Here is a 16,967-nt window from a genome sequence, read left to right as displayed (position 1 = left end):
CTTTCGCTGTGTGGAATCTGAGAAGGGATAAACAGACAGTGAGATAAAACTTTTTGCATTTCAGTTCTTTGCAACAGTTCACCTCACTTTGCTGGCAGAGAACTTTTCTTGCTGCTTTCTCAGAGTTTTGTTGATTCAGTGGACTTGTGCTGTTGGGGCAGAGTCTAGCCACTTTGCTTAGTAGTACCACGGCTGTTGCTGTTGTTTGCTGTTTGATGCTGCTGCTGTGGTTTGCTGCTTTGCTATTTGATTGGACTGGTAGTACCCTGACAACTGAGATTATTATATTCTCAAAGAACCCAAGGTCCCTAATCTGCAGGAAGTAGCTAAAAGAGTTCTACAAGGAGAAAAGAGGGACCAAGTCAGGAGCCTGACACAGAGGACGTCTGAAAGGCTCTGCCCTGCAGACTATCAATGCAGATTCTGAGACTTATGGGCAACCTTTGGGCAGAGTGCAGGGAATCTTAGGAAAGAAGTGGGAAGCAGTAAGATCTGGAGAGGATAGGAACTCCACAAGGAGAGCAACAGAACCAAAAAATCTGAGCAGAGGGGTCTTTCCTGATTCTGATACTCCAACCAAGGCCTATGCATGGAGATAACCTAAGACCCCTGCACAGATGTAGCCCATGGCAGTTCAATATCCAAGTGGGTTCCATTGTAGTAGGAACAGGGACTGTCTCTGACATGAACTGATTGGCCTGCTCTTTAATTACCTCCCCCTGAGGGGGAAGCAGCATTACCATGCCACAGAAGAAGACAATGCAGCCACTCCTGATGAGACCTAATTGACTGGGATCAGAAGGAAGGAAAAGAAGACCTCCCCTATCAGTGGACTTGGGGAGGGGCATGCATGCAGAGGGTGGAGGAGGGGAGGGATTGGGACAGGAGGAGGGAGGAACCACAGGGGGATACAAAGTGAATAAAGTGTAATTAATAGATAATTAAAAAAAAAAGAGTTCTACTGCCTACTAATCTCCTACCTTAGATGGGGGGGGGTGATTAGAAGGGAGGTAGAGTTGTTTAAGAACCTTAAATAAAGTAGTTGATTGAAAAATATCTGAGCCTACATTCTAGTAGTGTTTAATAATGGTGAAGTGGACTTCCTTGTGTTGTTCTTGTTCTTAGATCTTTTTATTATTTGATGCTCATTGTGGGTTTGTTAAACATAGTGTATATTTGTTGTTATAATAATTCCATAGTTAATTTGTTTAGAAGTTTTTTATCATGAAGGGATTTTGAATTTATTGTATGTTCTTTCCTTCATCCATTGAAATGGTTGAATCATCTTCATCTTTCATTGAGTTTGTGTGTCATCTTATATTTTGATCGTGTGGATTTTAGTTTATTATCTAGGTAAAGCTCTATGAACATTGTGGAATATTCCAGTAGATAGATTGCCCACAGCCATAAAGGTAGAGTTTGGTAGGACTCTCACTCTTAGCATAAAAAGGTACAACCTACAGGTGACTCCTCTGGAGTTGTGGAGCTATAGGTGGCAGATGCCAATATCCATTTCTCAGTTTGATTCTGGCCCATATCTCTGGTTCTTACAATGTTCCACTATGTTTTCCTCATAATATATCTATTTTATCTACTGATTTTGTTTCTTCTTGCAGTAGAGGTGATGGTATGGTACCTCAGTTCCACCATTTTGAAACATCAGGGTTAGTGGCTTTATAAAATCACCCAGGAAATTCTCCTCAGTTTGAATTCATAAGGAAGGTCAAGAAAACAGTTTGAATTAGGGGTAAAGAAGAAGAATGGAACATAAAATTCTATCTAGGAAATTGATGCTCTTTTACTAAGCATGCTTTGTTTGGGCTTTTCTTTGTAACTGTGAACTGGGGAGAAAAATTTTAAACCCTTAACTAGTTTTGACATTCTAAAAATTATCATTGGCATAACAGTAGTAATAAACTTTCTGCTGAAGTTAATAGCTTGTGTGTATTTTTCTGAGTTTTCTTACTATTCACAACAACTTCATGAATTTTCTTCTTTTAGTCCAGAATGTATTAATTGCTTTTATTCTATAGATAATGTAGGGGTTCCATGACTTCTACTGATATAGATATCTCTATTCATGTATTTGACAGAAAGAGTCTATAGCACATAAATCTTACTCTCAGAGTGCAGAGTATATTAGGAATAGCCTAATGGAACTATATTTAATATTGGCTGAGTTGATAATGATTAATTAAAGTATCTCCAGTGAATGCAATGGAAAGTCTTTCTGTAAATTATCTGGACAATAATTTAAAGGAGAAAATGACTAAATATGGTTGATTTTTTTCCTTTCCTTTGACTCTGTATTGTTAGCATCTGACTGTTTTACTGTTACTAGTTACACAGAGGTGGAAGAAAAGTGCAGTAATGTCTGTACAGATAAAAAATGAAAAAAAATGTTCAGATGAAAAGTTTATTGTCAATTATAATCCAATACAATTTTCTGGTTTCTGTATCTAAGAAATCATGACAATAAATTTAAGAGTAATAGAATTTTAATGGTAACACAAAAGATGAAAATAATCTGAATCTCCACCCAGGAAAAAATCAAATTCTTTGTCCAGAACATGTAATATGTTATACCATTACTAGAAAAATTGTGACTTTTAAGCTATGACCTTTGCTTCTTGGATAAAGTTTTAATGATGAATTAAAACTGTATGAGGAAAACCCAAATTCTTGTCTTAGAGAAGTTTTAAATGTTAATTTTAATTCCCAAACACCAAAATCATATACACTTTGATTGTGTACTTCTGAATATAGTTCCAATACTTTAACTTATTTCATTTAATTTCTTTTATCCAAGAAGATCAGTGACTTTAGAGTACTACAAAAATATCTTGCACCAAACAACATTAAATTTAGTAATACAATTAATATGAAAGAATATACCACCTACTGCCAGAATAAGGAATCATGTTAAACATTTTATTGTCTTACAAAGCATCCCCTTTATTCCTTGGTTTAGTTCTTAACTTGCTTTATCATGCTTATTACTGGCTTCTCAATCAAAGTAAGAGTATCTTTGTTCTTGGACATACGTATATAGTGGAGTGGTGCTCTCTAAGTAGGCAGAACTTGAATTCATTCCCCCCATTTCATGGCAACTTCTGGCTCCTGTCTTCTTGTCATCTACAAACTGATTACAATTTCTGATTCTCCCTGAAAGCTTATATCCCGGCTCCTGCCCTAGTCTTCCTTCACTCACTATGGTTGCACTTGGTAAATATTCATACTCTTCAGTTCCCATACAGTATAAACTGTGAACAGAGTTGTTGGAAAAATGTCTTTGATTGCTTTTTTTGCTGTCACTTGACAGCTGGTAGCTATCACTTGACTGGATATGGCTACACACTTGGCTATCATTAGTGTTGAATCCATATTGACTTCCAATTGGATTGGTTTCTGAATATTCCTGAAATGATATATATGGACTATAGTTAAAACCAGTCTGGTCCACTGGCTGGCTTTGAGTAGTTTCTTCATTTTCTTTATTACTGTATTCATATTTAACATTACTATAATTTGAATGTTCAGGTTGGACTACAGAATGACCAGGACTAGAAACAGCATTTCTAGGTGTATTAGATTCAAATAGATTATAGTAATCAACTGGCTGCGTAAAACCTGTGTATGACTCTCTATGTTTGAGATCTAGAGCTTCAGTTCCTTTAATTCCATTTGATCTTCCATGGTCAGGTAGAGAGAAGGACTGTCCATCTGGTGACACATCTGTATTTGTGATTCTTTCTGACCAACAAAGACTGGAATTTATGCTTTTCCTAATGCCTCCAGAAGGTCCATATCCTGACTCTCCATAATCATATTCTTCCCTACCATAGCTGCCATGTCTCCAATGTTGACTAGAATCAGAATGATTTCTACTACTGGGAGAACTAAAATTCTTTCTCCGAGAAGGGCCACGTCCTCTATGTGATTGTTGTATAATACTATCCCTTGACTGCCAATGAGTACTATGTGATACTCTATGACTGAACTGAGAATGCCTTTGAGGACTTCCATGTCTTCCCTGAATTGACTCTCTTTGCTGCTGTCCACGCTGACCATGGGAGGATATTCTATGCCTCTGTGAACTTTCTGAGTGCTCCTCACCTTCACTGATATCAGACTGATTTGGAGACCTACTTGGAGATCTACCAGAGCCTGAACTGGAGGGCTGCTGATGCCCGGACTCAGGATGTTGCCTGCTATGCTGGGTCTGCCTCTGAAGACTTCCATGTCTTCCCTGAATTGACTCTCTTTGCTGCTGTCCACGCTGACCATGGGAGGATATTCTGTGCCTCTGTGAACCTTCTGAGTGCTCTTCACCTTCACTGATATCAGGCTGGTTTGGAGACCTTCTTGGAGGTCTTCCAGAGCCTGAACTGGAGGGCTGCTGATGCCCAGACTCAGGATGTTGACTGCTATGCTGGGGCTGCCTTTGAGGACCCCCCTGTCTGCCCTTTACTGACTCTCTTTGCTGCTGTTCACGCTGACCATGGGAGGATATTCTATGCCTCTGTGAACTTTCTGAGTGCTCCTCACCTTCACTGATCTCAGACTGATTTGGAGACCTACTTGGAGGTCTTCCAGAGCCTGAACTGGAGGGCTGCTGATGCCCAGACTCAGGATGTTGACTGCTATGCTGGGGCTGCCTCTGAGGACTTCCATGTCTTTCCTGAATTGACTCTCTTTGCTGCTGTCCATGCTGACCATGGGAGGATATTCTGTGCCTCTGTGAACCTTCTGAGTGCTCCTCACCTTCACTGCTATCAGGCTGGTTTGGAGGGCTTCTTGGAGGTCTTCCAGAGCCTGAACTGGAGGGCTGCTGATGCCCAGACTCAGGATGTTGACTGGGATGCTGGGGCTGCCTCTGAGGACTTCCATGTCTTCCCTGAATTGACTCTCTTTGCTGCTGTCCACGCTGACCATGGGAGGATATTCTGTGCCTCTGTGAACCTTCTGAGTGCTCCTCACCTTCACTGATCTCAGACTGATTTGGAGACCTTCTTGGAGGTCTTCGAGAGCCTGAACTGGAGGGCTGCTGATGCCCAGACTCAGGATGTTGACTGCTATGCTGGGGCTGCCTCTGAGGACTTCCATGTCTTCCCTGAATTGACTCTCTTTGCTGCTGTCCATGCTGACCATGCGAGGATATTCTATGCCTCTGTGAACTTTCTGAGTGCTCCTCACCTTCACTGATCTCAGACTGATTTGGAGACCTACTTGGAGGTCTTCCAGAGCCTGAACTGGAGGGCTGCTGATGCCCAGACTCAGGATGTTGACTGCTATGCTGGGGCTGCCTCTGAGGACTTCCATGTCTTCCCTGAACTGACTCTCTTTGCTGCTGTCCACTCTGACCATGGGAGGATATTCTGTGCCTCTGTGAACCTTCTGAGTGCTCCTCACCTTCACTGCTATCAGGCTGGTTTGGAGACCTTCTTGGAGGTCTTCCAGAGCCTGAACTGGAGGGCTGCTGATGCCCGGACTCAGGATGTTGACTGCTATGCTGGGGCTGCCTTTGAGGACCCCCCTGTCTGCCCTTTACTGACTCTCTTTGCTGCTGTCCATGCTGACCATGGGTGGATATTCTATGCCTCTGTGAACTTTCTGAGTGCTCCTCACCTTCACTGATCTCAGACTGATTTGGAGACCTACTTGGAGGACTTCCAGAGCCTGAACTGGAGGGCTGCTGATGCCCAGACTCAGGATGTTGACTGCTATGCTGGGGCTGCCTCTGAGGACTTCCATGTCTTCCCTGAATTGACTCTCTTTGCTGCTGTCCACGCTGACCATGGGAGGATATTCTGTGCCTCTGTGAACCTTCTGAGTGCTCCTCACCTTCACTGCTATCAGGCTGGTTTGGAGACCTTCGTGGAGGTCTTCCAGAGCCTGAACTGGAGGGCTGCTGATGCCCAGACTCAGGATGTTGCCTGCTATGCTGGGGCTGCCTCTGAGGACTACCATGTCTTCCCTGAACTGACTCTCTTTGCTGCTGTCCACGCTGACCATGGGAGGATATTCTGTGCCTCTGTGAACCTTCTGAGTGCTCCTCACCTTCACTGCTATCAGGCTGGTTTGGAGACCTTCTTGGAGGTCTTCCAGAGCCTGAACTGGAGGGCTGCTGATGCCCAGACTCAGGATGTTGACTGCTATGCTGGGGCTGCCTCTGAGGACTTCCATATCTTCCCTGAATTGACTCTCTTTGCTGCTGTCCACGCTGACCATGGGAGGATATTCTGTGCCTCTGTGAACCTTCTGAGTGCTCCTCACCTTCACTGCTATCAGGCTGGTTTGGAGACCTTCTTGGAGGTCTTCCAGAGCCTGAACTGGAGGGCTGCTGATGCCCAGACTCAGGATGTTGACTGGGATGCTGGGGCTGCCTCTGAGGACTTCCATGTCTTCCCTGAATTGACTCTCTTTGCTGCTGTCCACGCTGACCATGGGAGGATATTCTGTGCCTCTGTGAACCTTCTGAGTGCTCCTCACCTTCACTGCTATCAGGCTGGTTTGGAGACCTTCTTGGAGGTCTTCCAGAGCCTGAACTGGAGGGCTGCTGATGCCCAGACTCAGGATGTTGCCTGCTATGCTGGGGCTGCCTCTGAGGACTTCCATGTCTTCCCTGAATTGACTCTCTTTGCTGCTGTCCACGCTGACCATGGGAGGATATTCTGTGCCTCTGTGAACCTTCTGAGTGCTCCTCACCTTCACTGCTATCAGGCTGGTTTGGAGACCTTCTTGGAGGTCTTCCAGAGCCTGAACTGGAGGGCTGCTGATGCCCAGACTCAGGATGTTGACTGCTATGCTGGGGCTGCCTTTGAGGACCCCCCTGTCTGCCCTTTACTGACTCTCTTTGCTGCTGTCCATGCTGACCATGGGTGGATATTCTATGCCTCTGTGAACTTTCTGAGTGCTCCTCACCTTCACTGATCTCAGACTGATTTGGAGACCTTCTTGGAGGTCTTCCAGAGCCTGAACTGGAGGGCTGCTGATGCCCAGACTCAGGATGTTGACTGCTATGCCGGGGCTGCCTCTGAGGACTTCCATGTCTTCCCTGAATTGACTCTCTTTGCTGCTGTCCACGCTGACCATGGGAGGATATTCTGTGCCTCTGTGAACCTTCTGAGTGCTCCTCACCTTCACTGCTATCAGGCTGGTTTGGAGACCTTCTTGGAGGTCTTCCAGAGCCTGAACTGGAGGGCTGCTGATGCCCAGACTCAGGATGTTGACTGCTATGCTGGGGCTGCCTTTGAGGACCCCCCTGTCTGCCCTTTACTGACTCTCTTTGCTGCTGTCCATGCTGACCATGGGTGGATATTCTATGCCTCTGTGAACTTTCTGAGTGCTCCTCACCTTCACTGATCTCAGACTGATTTGGAGACCTTCTTGGAGGTCTTCCAGAGCCTGAACTGGAGGGCTGCTGATGCCCAGACTCAGGATGTTGACTGCTATGCTGGGGCTGCCTCTGAGGACTTCCATGTCTTCCCTGAATTGACTCTCTTTGCTGCTGTCCATGCTGACCATGGGAGGATATTCTGTGCCTCTGTGAACCTTCTGAGTGCTCCTCACCTTCACTGCTATCAGGCTGGTTTGGAGGGCTTCTTGGAGGTCTTCCAGAGCCTGAACTGGAGGGCTGCTGATGCCCAGACTCAGGATGTTGACTGCTATGCTGGGGCTGCCTCTGAGGACTTCCATGTCTTCCCTGAATTGACTCTCTTTGCTGCTGTCCACGCTGACCATGGGAGGATATTCTGTGCCTCTGTGAACCTTCTGAGTGCTCCTCACCTTCACTGCTATCAGGCTGGTTTGGAGACCTTCGTGGAGGTCTTCCAGAGCCTGAACTGGAGGGCTGCTGATGCCCAGACTCAGGATGTTGCCTGCTATGCTGGGGCTGCCTCTGAGGACTACCATGTCTTCCCTGAACTGACTCTCTTTGCTGCTGTCCACGCTGACCATGGGAGGATATTCTGTGCCTCTGTGAACCTTCTGAGTGCTCCTCACCTTCACTGCTATCAGGCTGGTTTGGAGACCTTCTTGGAGGTCTTCTAGAGCCTGAACTGGAGGGCTGCTGATGCCCAGACTCAGGATGTTGCCTGCTATGCTGGGGCTGCCTCTGAGGACTTCCATGTCTTCCCTGAATTGACTCTCTTTGCTGCTGTCCACGCTGACCATGGGAGGATATTCTGTGCCTCTGTGAACCTTCTGAGTGCTCCTCACCTTCACTGCTATCAGGCTGGTTTGGAGACCTTCTTGGAGGTCTTCCAGAGCCTGAACTGGAGGGCTGCTGATGCCCAGACTCAGGATGTTGACTGGGATGCTGGGGCTGCCTCTGAGGACTTCCATGTCTTCCCTGAATTGACTCTCTTTGCTGCTGTCCACGCTGACCATGGGAGGATATTCTGTGCCTCTGTGAACCTTCTGAGTGCTCCTCACCTTCACTGCTATCAGGCTGGTTTGGAGACCTTCTTGGAGGTCTTCCAGAGCCTGAACTGGAGGGCTGCTGATGCCCAGACTCAGGATGTTGACTGCTATGCTGGGGCTGCCTCTGAGGACTTCCATGTCTTCCCTGAATTGACTCTCTTTGCTGCTGTCCACGCTGACCATGGGAGGATATTCTGTGCCTCTGTGAACCTTCTGAGTGCTCCTCACCTTCACTGCTATCAGGCTGGTTTGGAGACCTTCTTGGAGGTCTTCCAGAGCCTGAACTGGAGGGCTGCTGATGCCCAGACTCAGGATGTTGACTGCTATGCTGGGGCTGCCTTTGAGGACCCCCCTGTCTGCCCTTTACTGACTCTCTTTGCTGCTGTCCATGCTGACCATGGGTGGATATTCTATGCCTCTGTGAACTTTCTGAGTGCTCCTCACCTTCACTGCTCTCAGACTGATTTGGAGACCTTCTTGGAGGTCTTCCAGAGCCTGAACTGGAGGGCTGCTGATGCCCAGACTCAGGATGTTGACTGCTATGCTGGGGCTGCCTCTGAGGACTTCCATGTCTTCCCTGAATTGACTCTCTTTGCTGCTGTCCACGCTGACCATGGGAGGATATTCTGTGCCTCTGTGAACCTTCTGAGTGCTCCTCACCTTCACTGCTATCAGGCTGGTTTGGAGACCTTCTTGGAGGTCTTCCAGAGCCTGAACTGGAGGGCTGCTGATGCCCAGACTCAGGATGTTGACTGCTATGCTGGGGCTGCCTTTGAGGACCCCCCTGTCTGCCCTTTACTGACTCTCTTTGCTGCTGTCCATGCTGACCATGGGTGGATATTCTATGCCTCTGTGAACTTTCTGAGTGCTCCTCACCTTCACTGATCTCAGACTGATTTGGAGACCTTCTTGGAGGTCTTCCAGAGCCTGAACTGGAGGGCTGCTGATGCCCAGACTCAGGATGTTGACTGCTATGCTGGGGCTGCCTCTGAGGACTTCCATGTCTTCCCTGAATTGACTCTCTTTGCTGCTGTCCATGCTGACCATGCGAGGATATTCTATGCCTCTGTGAACTTTCTGAGTGCTCCTCACCTTCACTGATCTCAGACTGATTTGGAGACCTACTTGGAGGTCTTCCAGAGCCTGAACTGGAGGGCTGCTGATGCCCAGACTCAGGATGTTGACTGCTATGCTGGGGCTGCCTCTGAGGACTTCCATGTCTTCCCTGAATTGACTCTCTTTGCTGCTGTCCACTCTGACCATGGGAGGATATTCTGTGCCTCTGTGAACCTTCTGAGTGCTCCTCACCTTCCCTGCTATCAGGCTGGTTTGGAGACCTTCTTGGAGGTCTTCCAGAGCCTGAACTGGAGGGCTGCTGATGCCCAGACTCAGGATGTTGACTGCTATGCTGGGGCTGCCTTTGAGGACCCCCCTGTCTGCCCTTTACTGACTCTCTTTGCTGCTGTCCATGCTGACCATGGGTGGATATTCTATGCCTCTGTGAACTTTCTGTGTGCTCCTCACCTTCACTGATCTCAGACTGATTTGGAGACCTTCTTGGAGGTCTTCCAGAGCCTGAACTGGAGGGCTGCTGATGCCCAGACTCAGGATGTTGACTGCTATGCTGGGGCTGCCTCTGAGGACTTCCATGTCTTCCCTGAATTGACTCTCTTTGCTGCTGTCCACGCTGACCATGGGAGGATATTCTGTGCCTCTGTGAACCTTCTGAGTGCTCCTCACCTTCACTGCTATCAGGCTGGTTTGGAGACCTTCTTGGAGGTCTTCCAGAGCCTGAACTGGAGGGCTGCTGATGCCCAGACTCAGGATGTTGACTGCTATGCTGGGGCTGCCTCTGAGGACTTCCATGTCTTCCCTGAATTGACTCTCTTTGCTGCTGTCCATGCTGACCATGCGAGGATATTCTATGCCTCTGTGAACTTTCTGAGTGCTCCTCACCTTCACTGATCTCAGACTGATTTGGAGACCTACTTGGAGGTCTTCCAGAGCCTGAACTGGAGGGCTGCTGATGCCCAGACTCAGGATGTTGACTGCTATGCTGGGGCTGCCTCTGAGGACTTCCATGTCTTCCCTGAATTGACTCTCTTTGCTGCTGTCCACGCTGACCATGGGAGGATATTCTGTGCCTCTGTGAACCTTCTGAGTGCTCCTCACCTTCCCTGCTATCAGGCTGGTTTGGAGACCTTCTTGGAGGTCTTCCAGAGCCTGAACTGGAGGGCTGCTGATGCCCAGACTCAGGATGTTGACTGCTATGCTGGGGCTCCCTTTGAGGACCCCCCTGTCTGCCCTTTACTGACTCTCTTTGCTGCTGTCCATGCTGACCATGGGTGGATATTCTATGCCTCTGTGAACTTTCTGAGTGCTCCTCACCTTCACTGATTTCAGACTGATTTGGAGACCTTCTTGGAGGTCTTCCAGAGCCTGAACTGGAGGGCTGCTGATGCCCAGACTCAGGATGTTGCCTGCTATGCTGGGGCTGCCTCTGAGGACTTCCATGTCTTCCCTGAATTGACTCTCTTTGCTGCTGTCCATGCTGACCATGCGAGGATATTCTGTGCCTCTGTGAACCTTCTGAATGCTCCTCACCTTCACTGCTATCAGGCTGGTTTGGAGACCTTCTTGGAGGTCTTCCAGAACCTGAACTGGAGGGCTGCTGATGCCCAGACTCAGGATGTTGCCTGCTATGCTGGGGCTGCCTCTGAGGACTACCATGTCTTCTCTGAATTGACTCTCTTTGCTGCTGTCCACGCTGACCATGGGAGGATATTCTGTGCCTCTGTGAACCTTCTGAGTGCTCCTCACCTTCACTGCTATCAGGCTGGTTTGGATACCTTCTTGGAGGTCTTCCAGAGCCTGAAATGGAGGGCTGCTGATGCCCAGACTCAGGATGTTGACTGCTATGCTGGGGCTGCCTCTGAGGACTTCCATGTCTTCCCTGAATTGACTCTCTTTGCTGCTGTCCACGCTGACCATGGGAGGATATTCTGTGCCTCTGTGAACCTTCTGAGTGCTCCTCACCTTCACTGCTATCAGGCTGGTTTGGAGACCTTCTTGGAGGTCTTCCAGAGCCTGAACTGGAGGGCTGCTGATGCCCAGACTCAGGATGTTGACTGCTATGCTGGGGCTGCCTCTGAGGACTTCCATGTCTTCCCTGAACTGACTCTCTTTGCTGCTGTCCATGCTGACCATGGGAGGATATTCTGTGCCTCTGTGAACCTTCTGAGTGCTCCTCACCTTCACTGCTATCAGGCTGGTTTGGATACCTTCTTGGAGGTCTTCCAGAGCCTGAACTGTAGGGCTGCTGATGCCCATACTCAGGATGTTGACTGCTATGCTGGGGCTGCCTCTGAGGTTTTCCATGTCTTCCCTGAATTGACTCTCTTTGCTGCTGTCCATGCTGACCATGGGAGGATATTCTATGCCTCTGTGAACCTTCTGAGTGCTCCTCACCTTCACTGCTATCAGGCTGGTTTGGATACCTTCTTGGAGGTCTTCCAGAGCCTGAAATGGAGGGCTGCTGATGCCCAGACTCAGGATGTTGACTGCTATGCTCTGGCTGCCTCTGAGGACTTCCATGTCTTCCCTGAATTGACTCTCTTTGCTGCTGTCCATGCTGACCATGGGAGGATATTCTGTGCCTCTGTGAACCTTCTGAGTGCTCCTCACTTTCACTGCTATCAGGCTGGTTTGGAGACCTTCTTGGAGGTCTTCCAGAGCCTGAAATGGAGGGCTGCTGATGCCCAGACTCAGGATGTTGACTGCTATGCTGCGGCTGCCTCTGAGGACTTCCATGTCTTCCCTGAATTGACTCTCTTTGCTGCTGTCCACACTGACCATGACCATGGGAGGATATTCTGTGCCTCTGTGAACCTTCTGAGTGCTCCTCACCTTCACTGCTATCAGGCTGGTTTGGATACCTTCTTGGAGGTCTTCCAGAGCCTGAAATGGAGGGCTGCTGGTGCCCAGACTCAGGATGTTGACTGCTATGCTGGGGCTGCCTCTGAGGACTTCCATGTCTTCCCTGAACTGACTCTCTTTGCTGCTGTCCACACTGACCATGACCATGGGAGGATATTCTATGCCTCTGTGAACCTTCTGAGTGCTCCTCACCTTCACTGCTATCAGGCTGGTTTGGAGACCTTCTTGGAGGTCTTCCAGATCCTGAACTGGAGGGCTGCTGATGCCCAGACTCAGGATGTTGACTGCTATGCTGGGGCTGAGCAGTACCAGAGCCGTGCTCCCCAAAACCAGACCCATGCTGCCCAAAGCCAGATGAATGACTTGAGCCCCATCTGTGATGCCCAAATCCAGATGACTCTCCTGATCCAGATCCATGCTGCCTTTGACTAGATGACTGACCGGAACCAGACCCATGCTGCTCAAAGCCAGATAACTTTCCTGAGCCAGCCCCATGCTGCCAAGAGCTAGATGATTTACCTGAGCCAGATCCATGTTGTGGAGAACTAGAAGACTCACCAGATCCAGATCCATACCCCCCAAAGCCAGGTGATTGACCTGAGCCAGATCCATGGTGGCCAGAACTAGATGACTGACCAGAACCAAACCGATGCTCCCAAGATCTAGATGACTGACCTGAGCCAGATCCATACTTAGGAGAACTAGACGACTGACCAGTACCAGATTCATGCTGCCCAAACCCAGACCCATGGTGCCAAGAGCTAGATGACTGACCCGAGCCAGATCCATAATGTGGAGAACTAGATGACTGACCAGCACTAGACCCATGCTGCCCAAACCCAGACCCATGCTGCCCAAAGCCAGATGACTGACTTGAGCCCCATCTGTGATGCTCAGAACTAGATGACTGACCAGAACCAGACCCATGCTGCCCAAACCCAGACCCTTGCTGCCAAGAGCTAGATGACTGACCTGAGCCAGATCCATATTGTGGAGAACTAGACGACTGACCAGATCCAGACCCATACTCCCCAAAGCCAGAAGACTGACCTGAACCAGATCTGTGATGCCCAGAACTAGATGACTGACCAGAACCAAACCCATGCTGCCCAAAGCCAGATGATTGTCCTGATCCAGCCCCATGCTGCTCAGAGCCAGTTGGCTGACCTGATCCAGATCTATGATACCCAGAGCCAGATGACTGACCTGAGCCAGCCCCATGCTGCCCAAAGCCAGATGACTGATGTGAGCCAGACTCATGATGCCCCAAACCAGAGGACTGACTCAATCCAGACTCATGTTGACTACAACTTGAGGATTGACCTGATGAAGTACCACATTGCTCACAACATGACTGACCTGATCTGTGTCCATATTGTTGAAAGCCAGAGGACTGTCTTGAATTTGTTCCATGTTGTTCACTGCAGGATGACTGCCCTAAACCAGACCCATGCAGACCACATTTGGAAAATTCATTTGAACTATACCCATTTTGATGAGAGCTTGAAGAGTGTCCACAGGAACTTGTTCCATGTTGACCACAACCAGAAGTTTGAGTTGCTCCAGTCCCATATTGTCCACAGCAAGAAGAATGACTTGAACCCAATTTTTCTTGTCTTCCACAGTTTTGTTGTTGAACACCTTGTTTAGAGCCACACCTTCTCTGACTAGAAGACCAGCTACAGGATCTAGGTTTAGGTTGACAACATCTAGAGGACTGATCTTCAGAGACACATCCATAACCTTGTCCTCCACCGGTTCCTGATTGACAACTTGACTGGGTACAGCAAGATTGATTTCCTTTTCTTTCGGATCTACCTGCCTGACAAGAATTTGAAGCATTTTGTGGTCTGCAGCACTTACTAGAGTTGCTGTTACCACATGCATGGCTTTGTATCTTACTGTTTTTTGAACTTGTAGAACTAGGCCCAAGATTTTGTTCTCCACCCTTACTTGACTGAGTAGACTTTGATCCATGTTTCTCCAGTCCATGTGACACTCCACTATGACCTTTTCTTCCCTGACTGTTTAAGCTATATCCAGGTTCATCGTCTTCTCCAGATTCTCTAGAGGAGCTATCAGGTGACTTGTTTCTGTTTTCTTCTAGCTCTTCAGATCTGGAACCATATTTCTCTTTGTTACTATGCCAAGAGTGACCAGAGCTAGACCCCTGGTGTTTTTCCCTAGCTTCTACTGAGCTGGATAATTCACCTTGCTGTTCCAACTTCCTAGAGTTGGACCTACGTCTATGCTTTGCAGGTCCCCTTGAGCCCCCAGAACTATGTCCATGCTCCTCTTCTCCCTCACTCCAACTTGAATGTCTGAAATTTGATTTCTGTCTTGGTGTCTCCTCTTCCTCCTCTGTTTCGCTTTCTTCCTTTCGGTGTTGATGGCCACGCCTATGCTTCTTTGACCCTGAAGCTTTACAGTATTCTTTTCCAAGAACCTTGTTGCAAGCCAAAGCTAGTTTGAATACCATCAGAAGAAACTCAGTAAAGTCTAATCTTCGGTCATGATCTCGATCCAGCATATGCATGATGACATCTACTGTGTCTGGATCATCTGGGTTCTGTATACAGAAAACATATCAAGGAAGACATGGTCAGCCCAGCCACATTTTCAGCTAAAGCAACCTACTAGCACCTAGTATATTTGTGTACTGTGTGTTATATGATTTTAATCCATTTGGTCATTACTTTAGGTTAATAGGACCTAGAATATGTGAAGGATTAAATAAAAAAATAAAGACTACTGTGATTTGTGAAAGAAGATATCCTAAGGAACTAAGCCTAAGTACTTAGGTCATGACATATGGAAAGCATGGAACAAACCAACTTCAGTTGGTTTCAACTGGCATATATATATTTTAGTTTTACATACATTTAATCATAAATATTTATGTATCTGCCTTCAGATATGTTAAATTCATTAGTTAAATATTTGCTAAATAGTAAAAAATAATACATATACTTTGTTTTCAAATACATCTTCTTGGCCACTTGTTGACTCTACTTTCTATGACATTCCTTTATAATATTGTTCCCCATTTTTTGGGATCATTAGTAAATTAATTAATTAACTAATTAATTTAGCATGCATTTACTTCTTTACATGGAATGTGAAGTTTGAGTGCATGAGAACATTGGAGTCTAAGTAGAAGAACAGAGGAAAGTGTGGAAGAAACAACTGCCTTTAAAAAAATATATGCAGACTAATAGACTTACGATATCCTAGCTCAAAAGATTATTACTTTGGTTTTCTCAAAATCAGCTGGGGCTGTGAACTTTCTAGGTAGCTAATCTTGGTCTTAGAACTCATACAAACCCCCAATGTCCTTCAGACTTAACATATACCTTCAGAATTGGCCGGAACTCCTTCTCCAGCAGTTCCTTTAGCTCATCCTTGCTCAGTGTGCCACATTCTCCATCTTGCTTGGTGTATTTGTAAAATATGTCAATGACTGTGACAACACTTCTTAAGAGGTCTGTCATCTTTGTTTTTTTTGTTTTTTTTTTGTTTTTTTTTTTCAAGTTTAAATGAACCTAGAGAGAGAAAGGAACAAAGTTATATAAAGAAAGACAGAGAGAGGCCTCATTTTCTTTTAATTTACCAACAGGACTTATTTTAATACAATGCAGTGGTTCTCAACCTTCCTAGTTGTCTGACCCTTTAATACAGTTCCTCATGTTGTGATAAGCCCCCGTAAAATTATTTTTCATTGCTATTTCATAATTGTAATTTTGCTACTGCTACGAGTTATAATGTAAGTATCTTATTTGCAGGATATCTGATATGCAACCTCTGTGAAAAGGTTGTTGGGCTCCCAAAGAGGTCGAGACCCACAGGTTGAGAACTACTGATAAAATAACTTTTAAAACATCTCCCCCCTCCTCCATCCTCAACATCTAAGTATGGTTCAGGATTTTTGTAATATAGTCAACACAAAGAAAACTTTGGGCATGTTACTGGCCCAACTGGGATGATCTCAGGTCCCCATGTTATTTGTCTTGAATATTCCTTATATAATATATTTTTGGGTAATTAAGTGTTCTGGTGATTACTCTGGGATCCCAAAGTTCCCAGTATCCTCTAGATACTATGACCCTAGTCTGTCTCATATCTTCTGTCCTCTTCTCTCCTATCCTTTTCTCTTCCACTCTATCCCTCTCCTTATCTCTTCTTTTCTCTTTTCTTCATTTTCATTTATTTTCTGGCATGTGTGTAATACATGTATGTTTTTCTGTGTATGTATGTACACATGTATGTTTGGGAACTGATGCACATATGTGGGCGTGTGTGTGGAAACCAGAGGCCAGCATTTAGTGTCTTCCTCAATCATCCTTCATACTGTTTTTATATTTTTCCTTTATGTGTGAGTGAATTATGTATGTGTATGTAAATGTATATATGATATGTGAGAACGTGTATGTGTGTTTTTATTTATAAATTTGTACAGACATATGTGTACCATGGTGCGTGTATGGAGATCCAAGGGCAACCTTAGTTGTTGCTTATTACCTTCCACTTTGTTTGAGTCATGGTTTTCTTTTTGTGTGTCGCTCCTCACTTCTTGCCAGACTAGCTGTAGGAACATTGAGACATCAGAT

At 46.6% G+C, this 16,967-nt stretch overlaps 1 protein-coding gene across 1 annotated transcript; it reads right to left on the bottom strand.

Annotated features, from left to right (window-relative positions):
* Positions 1 to 2,427: 2,427 nt before the first annotated feature.
* Positions 2,428 to 15,879, bottom strand: LOC110540780 (filaggrin-2-like). The gene is made up of 9 exons (XM_060393347.1): positions 15,714 to 15,879; positions 12,582 to 14,929; positions 10,736 to 12,493; positions 9,872 to 10,660; positions 9,301 to 9,796; positions 6,925 to 9,148; positions 5,552 to 6,818; positions 4,549 to 5,476; positions 2,428 to 4,495 (listed from the first exon to the last, which is right to left on the bottom strand). The coding sequence occupies exons 1-9, from the start codon at positions 15,849 to 15,851 to the stop codon at positions 3,008 to 3,010; spliced, it is 11,436 nt and encodes a 3,811-aa protein (XP_060249330.1). The 5' UTR covers positions 15,852 to 15,879; the 3' UTR covers positions 2,428 to 3,007.
* Positions 15,880 to 16,967: the final 1,088 nt, after the last annotated feature.

The sequence above is a fragment of the Meriones unguiculatus genome, chromosome 10 (assembly GCF_030254825.1).
Source record: "Meriones unguiculatus strain TT.TT164.6M chromosome 10, Bangor_MerUng_6.1, whole genome shotgun sequence".
Taxonomy (NCBI): Eukaryota; Metazoa; Chordata; class Mammalia; order Rodentia; family Muridae; genus Meriones; species Meriones unguiculatus.
The sequence above is the reverse complement of the archived record's forward strand: the minus strand, read 5'-3'. Positions and strand labels throughout refer to the sequence as shown.